Raw genomic sequence first — 18,710 nt, 5'->3', positions numbered from 1 at the left:
AGGTGTAAAACCAAGAACAAGCCTTCTTCTGACTTCTTCTTTATTTTTATTATTTGTATAATTTCCTGTATGTTTTTTTAATTTTACTTTCAATTAAATTTTTTGTAAGCATTTTTATTTTTCGTTTTCTCAATTTGCAGTGGTAACGCTGCCAACGGCGCTGACACGATTTTATTGCCTTTGACGTGGATTTTTGACTTCTGAGAAATGATAATTGTTTTGAGCTCTCCTGTTGGCCAAAATTCGGTTTAAATATACTTTGATCAACCTTCTTATATTAGAAGTCCATAGTAATATCAGTAAGGATAGGTATTATATTTTTAAAACATAGTGTTATATCGAAATGTAGACACACTATGGAGCAATATGTGAGATGCAATGTCTGTCTGTACTCTTTCTTCCGCTTATTTTCCTCCGAGAGGAGTTGACTTAGTTTGTATTTCGGACTTGACCTATTGAAAGTTCTATTATTAGGTTAGGTTTGGGTTTGAACAGCAAATGGACGTTTCGCAACTGTCAAATAGAGTTTTATGGACATTTTAGAGCAGCATATTAACGCCTATCTTTTAAATTATATTTTCGCTAGCAGAAATATATATCTACCGGTAAATAGTATTTCGACTTCACTAGTGAAAATACAACTACACTGAAAAATATACATTCACTATAACATTTATACATCGCATGTAAATAAATAATGATAAGTATGTAAATGTATATATTACTACATATGGAAAAGTTGAAATCGTATAATTTTTTAAGCACATACCAGATTAATTATATTTTCACTTATAAAAAATATATATCTACCAGTGAAATATTTATTCTGTTATGATTTCACTGAAATTACATATTTTTAAAAACATTTTCGGGATAGATTCGAAACTGTTTTTTTTTTTTTAATTTTATTTGAGAGATAACCCGAGAATTTCTGGTTTAGAATCAAGGACATAATTTCAGTTTTTTAAGTGGTGGAGGAGGGGGGCAAAAGCTGGCAAAAGTCAATGATTTTTTAATATTCTGATTTCATTAAAATTTATAGTATTTCATTAAATGACATGCATTTTTCTGGTTAAATTCATAAACAGCAAATGCCCCCCCCCCCCCTATATCACATCACTGTCTACTATACGGTAACATTTATTTACAAGCAAGTAACTCTTGTATTTTATGATTATTATAAGCAATGTCTTACATATCGCTATGACGTAGATTCAAGTTATATACGGTTACGTATTTCAATAAATATATTTATTTAGTAATGTACGGTTAGGTTACGAAACGAACGCGCATATAAACGTGCATGGGCAGCTTTATCATCCACTCCCCTCTCTTTCCACCTCCACACCGCTGCATACTCTCACTAACAACAGATCACTGCTCGCAGGTGAGAAGGCTCTTCGCTCGCGATCAGGCTGCGTTACACAGAGAACAACCTCGCAAACTCGCCGACCTCGACTCAAAAGTCATACATCCACGCAGTGTGCCAAAACAATAGCAATTTCGCACTCCCTTAACCACCATGGAGGCCCACCATCTGTTGCTGTTCACATCAACCCTCCTGCTTCTTGGACAAACCCTTGCCGAAGAGATCAAGAAGTATCCGTTCCTGATGCCCAACGTGACCCCAAACAGGGTGAGTCTTTAAAACTTAAGCCTAAATCGACGATTCTCAAGTGTTTTCGGTAGCATATGTTAGGACTTACCAGGTGAGAATAGCAAATAGGACGTTCACCTCTCATGAATTCCATACACAGGAACGGTTCTACTGCCATAGCGTGTCGCTTCGTTAACAACAATAACTGATTTCCCCTTATTTTTTAATATCAGTCATATTATACGTAGAATGTCAATATTTATACTTTTTTACATCAAAAATATTCAGTGGATTACTTGTATATATAATATATGTAATGTAATTCCTACGGTCCGAACGTCACGCAGTTTTAGCGGTGTTTAAAAACCACGGTCCTCAAATAGTTAATGTTGAAGGAGATAAGCCCTTTATTGATTGTGTCATTTGATGCGTGCTGTGAATGTGTTTTGATTAAACTGATAAAATAATTATAAAACAAATTATTATTATTTTGGTGGTGAGCGAATAAGTGTTTGATTTGTTTAAGATACATAATAAATAAATACAAAAGTTAACATGTTACCCGTTAAATTAACATATAACATCTAATCTAAAATACAAAAACACGAAAGGGACATAATCTGCTAATAAAAGTAATGTATTATATACAACAAGTTTGAGAAACACCCGCGAGTGTATATGTTTGTGAAAAACATATTTTTATTAGCATCGGAAGTAGTATTCACGTAAAATGTTTTTTGTTAACAATTAAATTTATAGCCGCTGTAATTTTGATAACATGTAATAGTTAAAATCTACTAAATTCAGAGCAGGTAGTGAAAAAAGGGACAAGGATTTCTGATTAACACTCCAAAAGCATCATACCCGTTAAATATTCAACAGATATTTGCTGGTAAAAGTAATATATTACATAAACAAAGTTTGAGGAACATATTTTAACATGTTTTTATTCGTATCGCAAATAGTGTTTTTTTTTTAAATTAAAAACTAAATTTACACGAATATTTTAAAATGGTTTATAACCGCTACAATTTTGAAAACACGTAGTAATTGAAATCTACTAAATTTAGAGCAGATAGTGAAAAAAGGGACAGGGGTTTCTGATTAAAATTCTGAAAGCATCTTACCCGAGAAATAATTGACAGATATCTAATCTAAAATACAAAAACATGAAAGGGACATAATCTGCTAGTAAATATAATATATTACACAATATAAAATGTTTGAGAAACATCCGGGTGTTCATACGTTTGTTAAAAACATATTTTTATTAGGATCGCGAACAGCGTATTTTTCAAGTATTCTTATAAAATATATTTTAATTAAAAACTAAATTTATACAAATATTTTTAAATGGTTTTGAAAACATGTAATAGTTGCAAACTTATAAATTCAGAGCAGGTAGTGAAAAAAGGGACATGGGTTTCTGATTAACATTCCGAAAGCATCGTACCCAATAAATATTTAACAGATATCTAATCTAAAATAAAACAACATAAAAGGGACATAATCTGCTTTAATGACGAATAGTGATTTTGTAATGGGAAAAAATATTATTAAATTAGGTGATTTAAATATTTTGTTTACGTACGGAGATTAACTTCACCTGTTCATTATTCAATTTGTCAGATATTATTTGTGTCAATAATGTAACTGTAAAATTGATTTAATTTTAACGAACATGTGTGCTAATTGTGATGACATCACAAAAAGCAATTATATCCTCGTTAAAGAGGACGATTTTCATCCAGCGATCGCAATTGGCATTAGGTTGGAACAGAATCACGTCCATTTATGAATGAAAAAGTATTTGCCCATTAAGATTTTGGCCACTTCGGTAGTTTGCTGTCTCGTACGGATTACGCACGATTGTATTAAGCAGTTGTTGTTGGTTCTTCTCTTGATGTTTTTTATGAGATAATTTATGGTATTTTTGATTTTTTCCAGAAGATATCCAAGGACTAACGTAATTTATCCAATATGATTATTGCAGTTTTAGAAAGAAATATGTCATACATAAAATCTGAAAAATAACGCGTAACTCTCTCGCATATGAAGAATTTCGTACTATAAGATCACGCGCAAAGTTTATGATTTGCAATTGCTGAAGGAACTGACGGAAGTTTAACTACGTGTTATCCATTGCATGCACCATTGGTAATAAGGCCCTACGAGTCCAACCCTATGGGTGGGCACCCAGCATGTTTCCCCATCCCCCGTAGTACTAAATATGTTATTGGATATATATATCGGGTATATTAGTTTTTCTAGCCCGTATCATCCCGCAGGTATTATGCTACCTCAGTCCCAGCCTTCAGCCCTTGGACCCCAGGAGGGGCCGAGCCTTTTGGCCCACTTGCGTTACTCTGCTTTGCTTTGTTCGTCCTAGGTAGTGCCTCGCGCTCTACCTCAGACGCCCAGCCCGAGTGGTCCCTTCCCCTCAAGGGTTTGGGTTTTAACCCAAGAAAGGTCCCGTGCTCTCTTCCACACTGATGGATGATATGCATGTGGCGGACTGGCGCCCAGATTTTCTGAAGGAATTATATTACGGATTGTGAAAAGTCGTTGATTTTAGATCCGGGAAAATTCACTCAAAACAAGACGTCCACTCCTCGCTGTTATCGATGAGCTGGAACAACATACATTTTGAAGATTCTGAAGAAATTGGCGACGGGTTTGTTAAATATTTTCAAATCGTATAACATGATGCTGGGTTTACGTTTGAATTTTAATTCTAATTACGATGAGACACAGCTTTCATGGTCAGCTTTATTGCCAATCAAAAACTTCAGTTTGTTTGATCTGGATTTAGTAAACTAATGTCTATTATATCCTAGACTAGATTCTGAAATGATGATGCAAGTCTGGTGAAAATGCTCTAAGGTCACCCCGATTCACAAAAAGCGTACAAGTCTCGCATTAATAATTAGTCAGGTAGCGTTGCTTTCAGCACCTGTAAAATTATTTTAAATTATATTACACAAATACATTTTTAATCATTGTGGGTGTATGTTTCTCGAACAGCAACGTAGTTTCTGTCAATCTCGATCCACTGTAACTAATCTAATGTTTTTTTAACTTTGTTTCGAGAGCATTGGACTCAGTTGTATCAGTGACACAGATATTGAAAAGGCGTTCGATAAAGTCGATTACAATTTACTTGTGAAAAATTTATTCATGAAGCTATTTTCAAATCGCTTGATCGATAGATATCAGTTCTTCAAGTATGAACATTCATTTTTAGAACGAAACTCTACTGGAGCATCGCAAGGGTAGAACTTGGATCTACTGCCATTTATATTGTTCATTAATGAGTTTAAGAGAGCGCAGTCGATTTCGGATTCCATCGACCTGCAGGAAGATTTAAATTATTTATGGAAGTGGGCTTTCGATAACCGACTGCCTTTCGGTATTAAGAAATGTAATACGATTTAATTTTTAAGGTCCTCGAATGCCGGCGGAATACTCATACCATCTCGGCATATATAATCTAGACTCATAGCAGATCGCGCCACTTTAGATATACTTTTAACACACTCTTTATGATGCCCTAGTATGCAGCATACTAAAAGCTGACTCTATTATATGAATTTCAAGCGTATCCAAAGCGGCTCCAAAAATTACAGTGTAAATTCCGTCAGTATTTATACTGAAAAAAAATCGTTTCTGTTTTCTCGCGCTTTCATTTTGGAAGCGCTGGAATACGTATAGTTGTTATTGTTATTATTTATGAATACTTTTAGTAGTATAATTCACTTAACAAGCAAAAAGATAACGTATATAAATATTAAAATATTTATTTACACGATGGTTTGCAATAAATATAATCAAGCGGAATCGCAGCTCAACGAACAGTCGCTATGACTATCGGAAGACGACTCTGGCGCACGAGGCGCTGCTCGTTCTTTTTGTCCGTTATTTATGTTGAAAATAAATCAGAATAACTGGGTTGATTATTTCCTTCAAATTCTAAAACTAAAAATCAGAATATATATTTATTCAACATTGACTTTCTAGTATGACTACTCATTTTTTATTTGTAAAAAATATAATTTCGTTTTGAACTTTAGCAACAGTACAAAAATGGATCTTATTTGGTCACCATCATAAGTAATAATTAAGTTACGATATGTGTTCGTAATATTTGTAAATTGCTAACTACTTTCAACTTTCAAAAATTCGATTTTAATTCTTCTACAATGTTTTTAATTCTAGAGTAATGATATTTTAGAAGATATTCTCGGCTTATTATTAAATAAACTCTATTTAAAAATATTACGGTCTAATAGTTACTTTTATTATTATTGTAAATGTGCTACACTAATACATGGATTATCAGATAATTCCATGTAATTAGTAGTTGACTTTTATTAATAACGTAATTAAATAGTAAAAATTGAATTATGTTGCTAGTTCAATTACAATAAGCTAATAAAAAAATACTTACGACGGGTAATTCCCATTCGGGTAATCACTGTTTTAAAAACAGAATTTAGTATCAAGGATAATACAAATGCTGAGTAATACAGTTTTTTTAATAAAAAAAGTCCCGTAAGTGGGACATTTAAATATATCCACGTGCATGTTTGCTTACACCGATTTCTTTTCAAACGACCTTACAATTTTACACTCTGGATTCTGCGCAAAATTGCCTTTTATCTCTCAATTTTATCAGTGTTTTTTATATCCCATCACGCGAGCGGTATGCTAATGGAACGCTGTTGTGTTTTTTTCCGGAATTGAAAGAGCAAAATAAACTCTATTTGTCGCTCTACAGCCGGAGGTTCAAATTGAATTACATTCAAGCGGCTAATTTTAAACAGAATTTTGACAATTTTTATGGGAAGTTTAACAAGCGCTGAATGTTAGATGAATCGCCCGGAAATTGATCAATGGCCCCGCATGTGATTTTGTGTGATAAAAACTAGCGGTTTTATATGGGAAGTCTGATAAATAATTACGAATCGCTAGAGGAAATCGAAACAGGGCTGCCAACATTACAAATAAGGGGAGTTATATTAAAATATAATTTATATCACATAACAATTTTTTGTTGTATATATTCATTAAATAAAATCATTATTTGTTATTTATCACTTATATTCGATTTTATTTTTGAAAAAATAGTAAATATAGTGAAATCTCTTTGTAACGAATACCGAAATAAAGAAATTCCCAGTATAACGAATTTTCAATTTGTCATACAAAATGTTTTCATTGTAACGAAGACTGATCTCAGTATAACGAAATATTTTGATCCAAATTTAAGACTGACGTTACAACTTGATACACTATTTCTCCGAATTCAGTTCGTCCTTGACTTGGCGTGTGCCGGATGTGTTCACAAGCGACATTCAAAGTGTTTCGCCGACCCTCAAACTTTTTTTATAAAACATTGTGTTCATTACAGTATCCTTAAAAATGGTCCAAAAACGATCTGTCTTTATCGTAAGAGGTTATTTTGATATGGTAATTAAAAATAAAATATAAATATATCATCTTCCTTACATTCAATATAACGAATTTTTTTCTTCGGTCCCTTGTTACAAGTTGCAAAACTTATCTATCAATCAAGTACTGCTTCCACTCAGATAATATTGTAAAAGCCCTGAAGCAATTCTCAACTAAGTTAACTATAGTTAACAACTGTTGCGTCCTCGTATTTATAGTTGTTTAACTTAAAATAAAAGCAATCCTAATTCTTATCAAAGAGTCTTTTTTTAATATTTACTATTGATTTTGTTCACTTTAAAGTAGTTTTCATCAGACTTATACACTTATACGTTTCTTCGGTAACAGTCCATTCAGCGATTTTGCTTTTATCTTTTCTATGTTCGCAAAACGTTGTCTTAAAACAATGTCCTCTTAACAGCGAAATAGGAAAATGTCAAAAGAGGTGAATATCTTGTGAATATGGTGGATGCGGCATCACGACGGGGTTGTTTTTGGCCAAAAATTTGTGTGACTTTTGCAATATGTATTTTTCTCCACAATTCTGGCCGTATTTTCAGATTGTCCTATGTAATTCCCGTAAGCCGTTTAAAGCAAAGAACATTGCCATTCAATTTAATTTGACGTACTTTTTGCTCTTGCCTTTTAAAGAGAATAAATATTTTTCAATGTCATAATCATACATCCATTCATCATTATTTGCTATAATGCGTTAGAGCAATTCTTATTAGTTAGTGACTTCCTTCAATAATTTATATTTATTCACGATGCTGTTTTTAAAGAAATTTGTCTGTTACTCATTTTTTTAAAGATTTTGCTTCCCTAGAAAATGTAAGATTTACATTCCACATTTCATGGTACTATCACGATTTTGGATTTCCTGCAAGATCCTGAATTTTATAAAAAAAATAACCCGCGATTAAAATTGGGATTTCATTTTTCTTTTTGGCGTGAGAATTTCGGTTCAGATTTGTTTATTTAATTAAAACCAAGAATACATTAATTGTACTTAAAATTTATTGAACTATCATTTAATTGGCTTAGGAAAGATTTTAACTGGAAGACTATGTTTATGGACATTTTTCAATTTCGTTTAATCGAAATAATTTTATTGCGCATTTTTTGCACTTGTCGGCATTTTTGATCAATTATTTGGGCAAATTAATATGACCGCCAATTTTAAGGATTGCTTTGTCTATTAAGAAATTAACTATTTGACTTATTATCCCTAAAATAAATTGTAATTAATAATGTAATTTTACAATACTGTTTCATGTTAGTTATTATAAAACTTATGTAATCTTATTTAAGTATAATAAAACTTATTTATCATTTATATTTGTAACCATCTTTGGAATGTCAAGTAGCCTATAGTAAAAATAATATGAAAATATTTTCTATTATTAAAATGAAGCAAGTACATAATAGAAAACCATCAACACGTTACGATCTTAAGACATTCACGCTCTAATAAACATACTCTCAGTATATTGCAATCGTTCGAAGTTTAATATATTTTTCTAGAACGTTAAATGTCAAAGAGCATTTTTTGCTCATTATTAATTTTCTGATACATATGGCTGTGTGTTTCTGCTTTATGTTTTAAAACGTTGTCAATGCAAGTTTGATGTATAATATTATAAATATGTAGTTCTAATTTGCAAAAATAGCAATAATTAATTATGTTTTATTATTTTTTGTATCATTATTTTTTTTAAAAGAATTACCTACTCGAAAGCTGAATATTTATAAAATGCGCAATTAAGCAAAATAGCTCCTAATCACTAAATAAATACAGTCAAATTCGTATACAACACTTCAACACCACCTTCGTTTATATATATATTTACATTAACATGTACAAATATTTATATTGCGTGTGTAAACTATTAGATGTGATTGTATTCATTTTAGCTTTGAAATTTTTATTTAATTCAACAAACTCTTATGTGGAAAATATAAACTTAATTTCCCTCTTCGTGCGCCTGTGGAAATTCTCGGAAATGGGTTAGGATTTACCATAGTGTAAATAATGTATAATAATGGCATGTAGAACCGCAAGATTGTGGAATTATTAAATATTCATCATCTAATTTGCGCTTCAATCAACGTAGAGTTTACATTTGGGAATTACTATATTATTTGTAAGTTAGCTTAATGTTAAATATTATTGCATGATGATATAGTTCGTTTAATATTTAGATATTCTATTATGTTAGTGGTTATTGGTTTCTAAATTTAAAACACAAAGTTTAGAATATGTAGAAATTGCTTTATTAGATTTAGTTCAAATTAAAAGGTATATTACTTATACTTCTAAAAACACGAGGAGTTATTTTACATTGTAAAAAATCGCAATTTCTTAATAATGTTACACCATTTAGGTTTAAAAAGCGTGTAAAAAGTTAACTAAAAAAATCATATTGACTCAAATCGCTTTGGGTATAAGACCTTTTAATCTTTAACTAAATATGAATAATTCGCATTGAGATAAGTACGCAAACCGTTTTGTTGTAGTTGCAGAATTTATAAAATATTTCAGTAAATAAATTCTTTTATAAAAATAAGAACGTATTGGATCAACTATTAATAAGGGCAATGCTTAAAATAAACCACAAAATACAATTAGTATGTTTCTTGAAGAAATTTTAATAATTACTATATGGGCCGATGATACAACATATGTACCATAGCCTCATCAAATATTATTAGCCGATGGTACTACATCTGTGTAATTTCAGGAAAGTTGCTATTGAATATTTTATATATCGAGTTTTCTTTTTTTCTCTTCTAATACTGTACTATCTTTATTTTTTTTATAGTAATAATAAAATAGTGAAGATGATTATAATTAAATAAAAAATGTTTTGTAAATAATAATATTATTTTTAGCATGCAATTATATTTTTTTAATTATTTTGCGTGGATTAATAATCTAAAGCAATTACTCAAAAAGTTATGACAATAAACATAGCTTATATATGAAATTTTTCAGATAATTTGTATCTAAAATAAGAGTAATATTAAGTAATCTTTCAGTAGTCATTTTATTTTATTACATTTTATAATTATTGTAGTTGTTTTATTTGTAACTACATAAATATTACATAGTCTAAGATATTTAAAATAAGTATAAATAATATTTTTACATTTTTTTAATAAAGTCCGAAAACCGATTTTTATTTATTTTTAGAAATACTAAAATTTTAAAAATGTATAAAAAAAATATTTAAAAAAAAAACCCTAACCAGAACTTTTAAAATCATATATATATCTGTGTAATAAGTCATATTTAACTAATTGAGTTCGTGGGTTTAAGTCCAACATTAATAATTTATTTACATCGATAATTTTCATGCATGTATACTGAGTGTACATCACCGGAGCATGCTGATTTTTTTCACCGTAAGAGAAAGGTTAATATCACCATTTGCCATACAGATAAAAAAATCGATTCGTATGTGAAAACCTCACTAAAATCGACTAAACTACATCTTTTTTTTATCAAATATCATTTTTATATATCGTCAATTTTATTTCTGATTCAACTTATATTATAAAATATTTATATAACGTATAATTAGATTTTTTTAAATATTAAATATTAAGAGACGCACTACAAATTTATTTTATTCAAAGCTGAGATTTAACGCTTTAGATTATAATTATTTTTAAAGTAAAAAATATATATTCTACGTCATTCATTTTTAACACTTGCCTTGACAAAATACTGTAAAATCATTATAATTACATTTTTTATAATTGATTATGAAATAATATAATGCGTAGAATATTTAAAACTAATTAAAAACTAAGTATTTTATATTTATTTTAGTTATGATTTTTTTTAGTAAAAAAAATATATTATTGAATTAAAATTGCAATGTATTTCACTAAATTTATAGTATTTTATTATCACAAAGACAGATATAGTTTTTTCTTATAATCAGATTTTATTTGAACTATCTTTTTACAAATATTTTGGTTAATAATGAAGCGAAATAATGAATATAGCTTTCGGGAATGAAAGCCAAGTGGTGTGACTTTTGCAGCCAGTTAAGCTGATACAGTTTATTGTAAAAAATATATAATTTACCTAAAGTATCGTATATATAGAAAAAAAATATAATCAAATTAGCGTTTAACTCCACATCCAAATCATCCTCTTTGTTAAAGTTGTTTTTACGGCCCCACGTTAGGCGACCCTTCTATTATTACAAAGGATAATTAAAAAATACATATTCAATGCGAGTTCATTAGTGTTTATTTATAGACGAGTTTTGAATAGTTTTTGTGGTAATGGACGACTTTCGACTGTGTGGCTATTGTGCAATTTTAGGTGTATGCTTTGATGATTTATAAATGCCATAGTGAAAATACTCACATAAACATATCTCACAAGGAAAATACTAATTAAATCACGAAAAATATTATTTTGTGATACATACTTAAAATCATATCCTAGACGCCAGATTTAAATAGATTAAACATGTACTGTAATATTCTATTAATATAAAATATTAGAATGAAATAGATATTATTTATAAAGTAAAACTATTGTGATACAGATGACTGCATAGTTAGACCTGGTCTGACGGTCGGAATGGAAAGTTGTTGCTTTCTTGTGCTGCTTCTAAGAATCGTCTCGGTCGATTCTCAGCGTAGCTCAGCTCAGTGCAGTATTACAAGTCAAAAATGAAGTAGTAGTTTTGGATAATGTTTATAAAATAATTATATGGATGTGATTCAATACGGCAGGTGTTGAATTTTTATACTCTTGATATTTAGCGTACTTTTTAATTTATCTTATCTGGCCAATATGATAATTTGGGGTGGAAACAGACTATTAGTTATTGTCTAATAATTATATAGGTAGATTATAAGCGTAGAATGTAGGTTTTAATAATGTCAAAAAATTAGTTTTATAAGCTTTATTTTTTATGCAATCAGTTATTATATTTATTAAAACTGAAAGGAAATATATTACAAAATTAGATCACACTAACTAAAAATCATATTCAAATTCTTCTTTGGATAAACAGTATCTTTGCTTCGATTGTGTTTACTTTCTTTATTGGCTTTGGAAGCATTCCAAAGATAAGCATTATCGCATGACTTTTTACACCGGACGTTTACAAAACCCGAATTCCTGATTGATACACCATTGATTGAATTTATTCTGGAAATGCGTTTTGCGTCATTGTTATGTTTGCTGTTACTAATTTACTAACACAACACACTAACGTCTTTGAGTTTATTTTCGTGCTGCTTTTAAATCGAAATTCTTCGATAACGTTTGGCAAACGACATGAGATGTGCGATTCGCACCGGCCACTTCAAGTAGCAATTAGAATCGTGCTGAATGCTGGTCTGTTTTTAGACAGATCATAAACTAACGGATTCTAGACAGCGTACTAGTAAATTAATTTCAAGAAAAAGTTATGTTAGCAAAGATTTTTGGGCTTAGACAGTAAAACGTTTTTTGTTTATATAATATAATATAATGAACTATTTGTATTTTGTAATATTTTTGAAATCATCTATGATTTATGCAATACTATTAAAAAAAATTGTGTAGACACCGATTGTCCTTTGCTTAGGTTTGTTTAAAAGTGACTTAATCCATCCAAATCTTCAATCGTCTTCTGCGTCGGCGTAACGAATAAACTTGTTCTGAAATTTGCAAATAGGTTTTTATTACGCTTTTAACAATCAATGTTTAAGTTTCATAATTAGGCTTATTTTTTTAATATAGCTTAGTGCTAAAATTAATTATTATATAATAGGATTAAAAGTTAGGGACATTTTAGTTGAATTAAATCAAGTAAAGTTATAGCTGGTTTAAGCAAATCCACGAGCTTTTGCATAATCAGACTATTTAACTTTTACGAGCTTAGAGAATTTTTCATGGATAATGTGGGACATTATTATGTGCAAAGTAACGAGAAATTTTGCAATTTCACCAGAATATTTCACCTATTTTACTCAAAGTTACTCAAAAAATACCCAGTATTTTTTTCTCTAAGAACATTGAAACTCATCCAATACAAATAAATAAGTAAATAGCTAGTTGTTTATATATAAAGAAAAAATATCGCTATGCGGTTAAAATTAAAATGAATTTTAATGTATATAAAAAAACTGACAAAATTATTTATTTATAGTTACATATAGTTTTTAAGTATGTAAATAAAAATGGCTTAAAAACAATAGACGATACTTTTAGAAATAGAAAACATTTTTAATAAGAGCAAAAAGTACTGTAGGCTGAAAATGTACTTTATAACCTGAACGAGGTTAAGTGTTCTGGTACTTACAATGTTAAAGTGAAGCAAACGTATGACAATATGACGTAAACTATATTTTAATATAAGTTTCTTAAACATTTTATCTTTGTAGCATGCAATTTCAAAGAGAAATAATTTATACCTCGGACTTTAGCTATGAAACAACCGTAAAATGTGAAACTCGAGAAGTGACTTTAATTAAAAGCAATTTTATAAACTTAATTTTTTTGTCACAACTTTTACTGTTATTAATGAAACAGTGTATCATACATCAATAATATAAATATTATTAATTACCTTCAGAGTCAATAAAGTACTAGTAAATTAAATAGAAAATCAGTTTTTTATAAGTTGTGTTTCAATGAACGTAAACATTCTTGATTCATCATAAAACTAGTCACGTTTCGAAATTTGATACGTTTGCATTACAAAGTATAATTGCAAGGGCAAATTCATTTTCACCATAGAGTGTAATAAACGAACTGTGTAATGTTACAAACATATAAAATATATATTATATATATATAATATTCATAATAAAATATTTATGATACTCTCCCCATAAATTAACTGATAAGCTTTATTTAACTAACGATTTAATAAACGAAATTATTTCACCAATGACGTCAATCCTTTAAATATAAGTATAAATTAAAAAAAATAACATTTAATATTATTTATAATTTTCTATAATGTATTATTATAAAATTCACCACTTCCTATTGTTCTTATCATACATTTAACCGAGTTGAAGTGATATCTATTATAAAATGTAGGGCAAAAAACCCATTGAATGTTAATTGCATTTTATTAAATACATTAATCCTTTTACTTGTGCACTAAAAACGTGACTTCAACTCCAATCTCTTTGTTAGTTAACTATGCTTAGTAGTTTCTCTATATACTTGGTTTATATATGAATAACATACGTTAAATTAAAAAAATATGTTGGTCCATACTTTACATCACTTAAAATATTAACATTGTATATAACTTTTAAACATATTATACAAGTATCCACATGAATAAAATATAAAATAATGGAACATACAAATGATTTAATATTTCAAGTGAGTATGTGGCGCAATGATGTCACTCTGAACTCAAGAAAAATATGTATATATTATATATACGAAGGAAAGTAAAGATGGAAGCGATTCTGTTTTAATCGGTTGTCAATATTTATGGGATCAATCGGCTTCACCCATGCTAATATGCATATCGCTTACACTGGAGCCATGGTGTATGCTGATATGTTAAGTTTAAAGAAGAAGTATCACGAATCTGAGTATGTGATGCATTTAGCATATGTTATACATGATTCGATTCACCTTAAAATCCAAGCTCCAACGCTTGCCGCTGAGTCGCACCAACTACACATAACGTTTCTGGTCCTCTCACTAGCATGCCATATGCGTGCGCAGGGATAATCTTTATTGTGCTCCCTTCCATTCTATTGTCCAAAAAGCCGCGATGAATTCGCTTTAACTTCATCTTAATTTCGTTTTCTGAACACAGCAGAGATCACGTTTCACAGTATCAGTTCGAGGACCGATCATTGTGGACAATACCTTTGAAGGGTCATACAGATCAGTGATACTCCTGCATTGATGAACACCCAGTGATGAATTCTTTTCTTCCTGGTTACAATGCGTGATCAAAAGCGCCTGAGATATTAATAGTACTACCTGTCTTTGTGATCAATATATCTTGTGCGTACCGTCCATCGTCTATTTCTCATCCTAGATAATATACAGATCTTTTTACTAATTTTTTTGATTATGTAATTACAATGTTCTTTAAAATTTAATTTTTTATCTATAATTAATCCTAAATATTTTATGTAATTAACTATTTGTATAAAAAGTTATCTATACATAATTTTATATTATTATCTAATATATTTTTATATTACTATTACTTTTACATATATGATTTCATGATTGGATTAGCTTTATTTTTGAGTTCTATTCTAATTTTTAATCATTATAAAAAATATTTTTGCTACCATTTTGAGAATCACAACCAAGAACAGATCATACATTAAAGAGAGTTAATTTATTATTTATTTTTATTTCAGGATGAATTGTATCTTTGTACTCCGGTGAAAGTTGATCCTACTAAACCATATTTCATAGGTTTGTAATGCATATATATTATACACGATACAATATAGATTACTAACTATTATCTTATGTATTACAGTCGGATTTGAACCTAATGCTACAATGGATACTGCTCATCACATGTTACTGTACGGTTGTACAACACCAGGATCTGATAAACCAGTCTGGTAATATATATTTATAATGCTCTCATATTAATTGCATTAAGACATTTGATTTGCTATAATCTGCTATCAAACAATAGGAACTGCGGTGAAATGCAAAGCAAAGAACCAGTATCCGAATACAGTACTGCAGCCAGTCCCTGTGGAACGGGATCTCAGGTATATTTTACTAAAAGTAATATACATGTTAAACAATATGTGTTAATAATGTCGACTTCGTATTACAGATTATTTATGCATGGGCTCGTGATGCTCCCAAACTTGACTTACCCGAAGGCGTGGGTTTCAGAGTAGGCGGAGACTCTCCGATACAGTACTTGGTTTTGCAAGTTCATTATATGCATCGATTTCCAAGTAATATTAAAATCCATATAATATCATAGGATATATTTTTTTTATTGTAATACATTACGTTTATTTTTCAGTGGGTGTTAGTGACAATTCAGGCGTATTCTTACATTACACAGAAACACCGTAAGCATGATTGTATTATATTAAGTTGCCTAAAAAATGATAGCTAACATTTAAATTGCATATTTGAAGATTTGCATAACATTATTATTTATGCTAATAAATATATTGGAACTAATTCTATTAGTTCTATTAATATATTTATAACAAGTTTTGTTGAAGCTTTACCGTTTATCAGTTTATTTGAAAGTTCACAAAATATATCACTAAGATAAGAAAACGTAATATTTTAATAAAATTACACACTAATTTCAATATTAATGCATTGTTTTTAATATTTATTTCAGATTAAATAAGCTTGCTGGAGTAATATTGCTTGGTACTGGCGGCGTTTTACCGCCTAAGCATGTTGAACATATGGAAACGTTGTGTACGATCAAAGAAGATAAAGTTATCCATCCGTTTGCTTATAGAACACACACCCACAGCTTAGGTATGCATATTAGCTATAACATTGCAATTAGCTATTGGGTAGTGTAGATCTATTCTTACTCGAAACTCTTTTATAGGTAAAGTTGTTGCCGGATATAAAGTCAGGATAGATGAAAACGGCGAAGATCAATGGTCTCTGCTCGGAAAGCGAAATCCTCTAACACCTCAGATGTTTTATCCAGTTATTGATGAGAGTCCAATAGTAAATGGAGATAAATTAGCAGCAAGATGCACAATGAATAACGTGCATGACAGTTGGACGAAAATTGGGTATATAAAATACTTAATTCTTTGTATTAATTTGCTGTGTTAAATTTATGTTTTATTTTATTTTATAACATGTTTTTAGCGCTACGAATAACGATGAAATGTGCAACTTTTATTTGATGTATTGGGTGGAGAATACTCAACCTTTGGAGCAAAAGTATTGCTTCAGTTCCGGACCGCCGGTTTATTACTGGAAAGACTGGGAAGCTTCTCTGCATCACATACCAGATTTTGAAGCTAGTAATTTGTGAGCTTGCCAGCATTTAGTGAATAGACGTAAGAGAGAACTTGCAGGATTGATATGGAAAAATACTTCTCTTATATGTACTTACTCTAAAATCATTTCCTATAAAATCTCGACCATTCCCTTGAAAGTGAAAGCGTTATTGTATTGAATCATTGTAAGCCTATTGACAATGTTTTATTCCTCATATAGTGAATCTTGTACTTACCTATGGTATTTTATCGATAAAATATAAAAAGAATTTATAAAAAATATACGATGTATATATACATATATATATTATATATTAATTTAAGTAAATTTATTTAAATAAATCGGAGGTGTCTATTAAAGAAACAGGATAATTAATTATTTGGCACAAAATTTATTTTAAAACTGTATTTCTTCTCTATACACCTTCGATATGTACAATTCTACAAAGCACTTCATATCAAATCAATAATGTATAAGTATATCTTAAATCCCATGTTTACTTATAAACTATTAAAGATTTGTTACCATCTATAAAAAACTTACGTAATATACAAATTGATTTAATAATACTTTTATATGACATATTTATTGGCAAATAGGTAGTGTTTGTACTTTTTTATTTTATGATTAAGCAATGTTATTTTTCTAATACAATCTTATCTAATCAAATATTTAGTTTTACCAACATAAATGATATTGTTTAATCATATATTTTCTATTGTCCTATACTTAATAAATTAAATCAAAGTCAATGTATTATCGTGCAGCTATAATATATTAAATTATGATTATAAATAATTTAGCTTATGAATGAATAAACGAAAGAAGTAAATAAATCGTTGGTTTGCTGCAATAAGTCATTGATTATAAAATTGCTACTGTCACTGGAATATTTAAAGGAGATTTTGCATCCAATAAGTTTTGAACACCTAGTGAGAATTTTTAAATTATTATACTGTACTATATATTTAGTCAATAACGATGCAGCAAACTGATGATATATTAATTTTATATAATAAAATATATTTATAAAAATAGTGTTGTAAAAAGCAGGGCTGTTTATTTATATCTAGTCATTTGAGAGGTTTTTCGGAAATCTTTACTATTTTGTAATTATTTTACTGTAATATCATAAAATATATTTACAATGTACAATAGGAAATGAGTTATAATTTTAAATGACAATTATTCCTAAATTATATTTTTATATGTATAGGCTTTATCGGGACATATCCTTGAATATTTTATATTTGTTTTAAAGGGAGAGTCAATTGCCTGTGTGACAAGCAAACGCGTCAAACGCAAAGGGAAAATACATATGTTTATATGTATAATATTATATTTTAAAGACAAATTCAATGTATAATTCAAAGGCACAATTATTTGATCTTATTAATTGCTAAGATAAATTTATATTTATGTAATGTTTGATTGAAATAATTTTAGATTTTTATAGAGTAAACCTTCGTACCTATGTATATGTATTAATTATTGAAAACCTTATATGTATTATTCATTTTAAATGTTTAAATTATGTTATTTAATATAAAACTATAAAATTTAACTGAATAATTTATAAAAGAATTTAATATTCATTGTTTTCCTTTACGAAATATATTTATTGGTATAAGTAATATTTAGCTCTGATTTTAAATCATAATATGTATGTGCTATCCATACCTACATTTCAATATAGTA

The 18,710-nt window shown here is 29.2% G+C and overlaps 1 protein-coding gene across 1 annotated transcript; it reads left to right on the top strand.

Moving 5' to 3' along the window:
- The first annotated feature begins 1,344 nt into the window (after positions 1–1,344).
- On the top strand, positions 1,345–17,277 carry Phm (Peptidylglycine-alpha-hydroxylating monooxygenase). The gene is made up of 9 exons (XM_088189576.1): positions 1,345–1,636; positions 15,416–15,473; positions 15,541–15,628; positions 15,706–15,784; positions 15,853–15,979; positions 16,051–16,099; positions 16,384–16,529; positions 16,606–16,798; positions 16,878–17,277. The coding sequence occupies exons 1-9, from the start codon at positions 1,523–1,525 to the stop codon at positions 17,044–17,046; spliced, it is 1,023 nt and encodes a 340-aa protein (XP_088045702.1). The 5' UTR covers positions 1,345–1,522; the 3' UTR covers positions 17,047–17,277.
- The last annotated feature ends 1,433 nt before the right edge of the window (positions 17,278–18,710 follow it).

This window comes from Plectrocnemia conspersa, unplaced genomic scaffold (assembly GCF_051122295.1).
Source record: "Plectrocnemia conspersa isolate PC_06_02 unplaced genomic scaffold, ASM5112229v1 ptg000008l, whole genome shotgun sequence".
Lineage (NCBI taxonomy): Eukaryota > Metazoa > Arthropoda > Insecta > Trichoptera > Polycentropodidae > Plectrocnemia > Plectrocnemia conspersa.
This window is presented reverse-complemented; position numbering and strand designations above follow the sequence as displayed.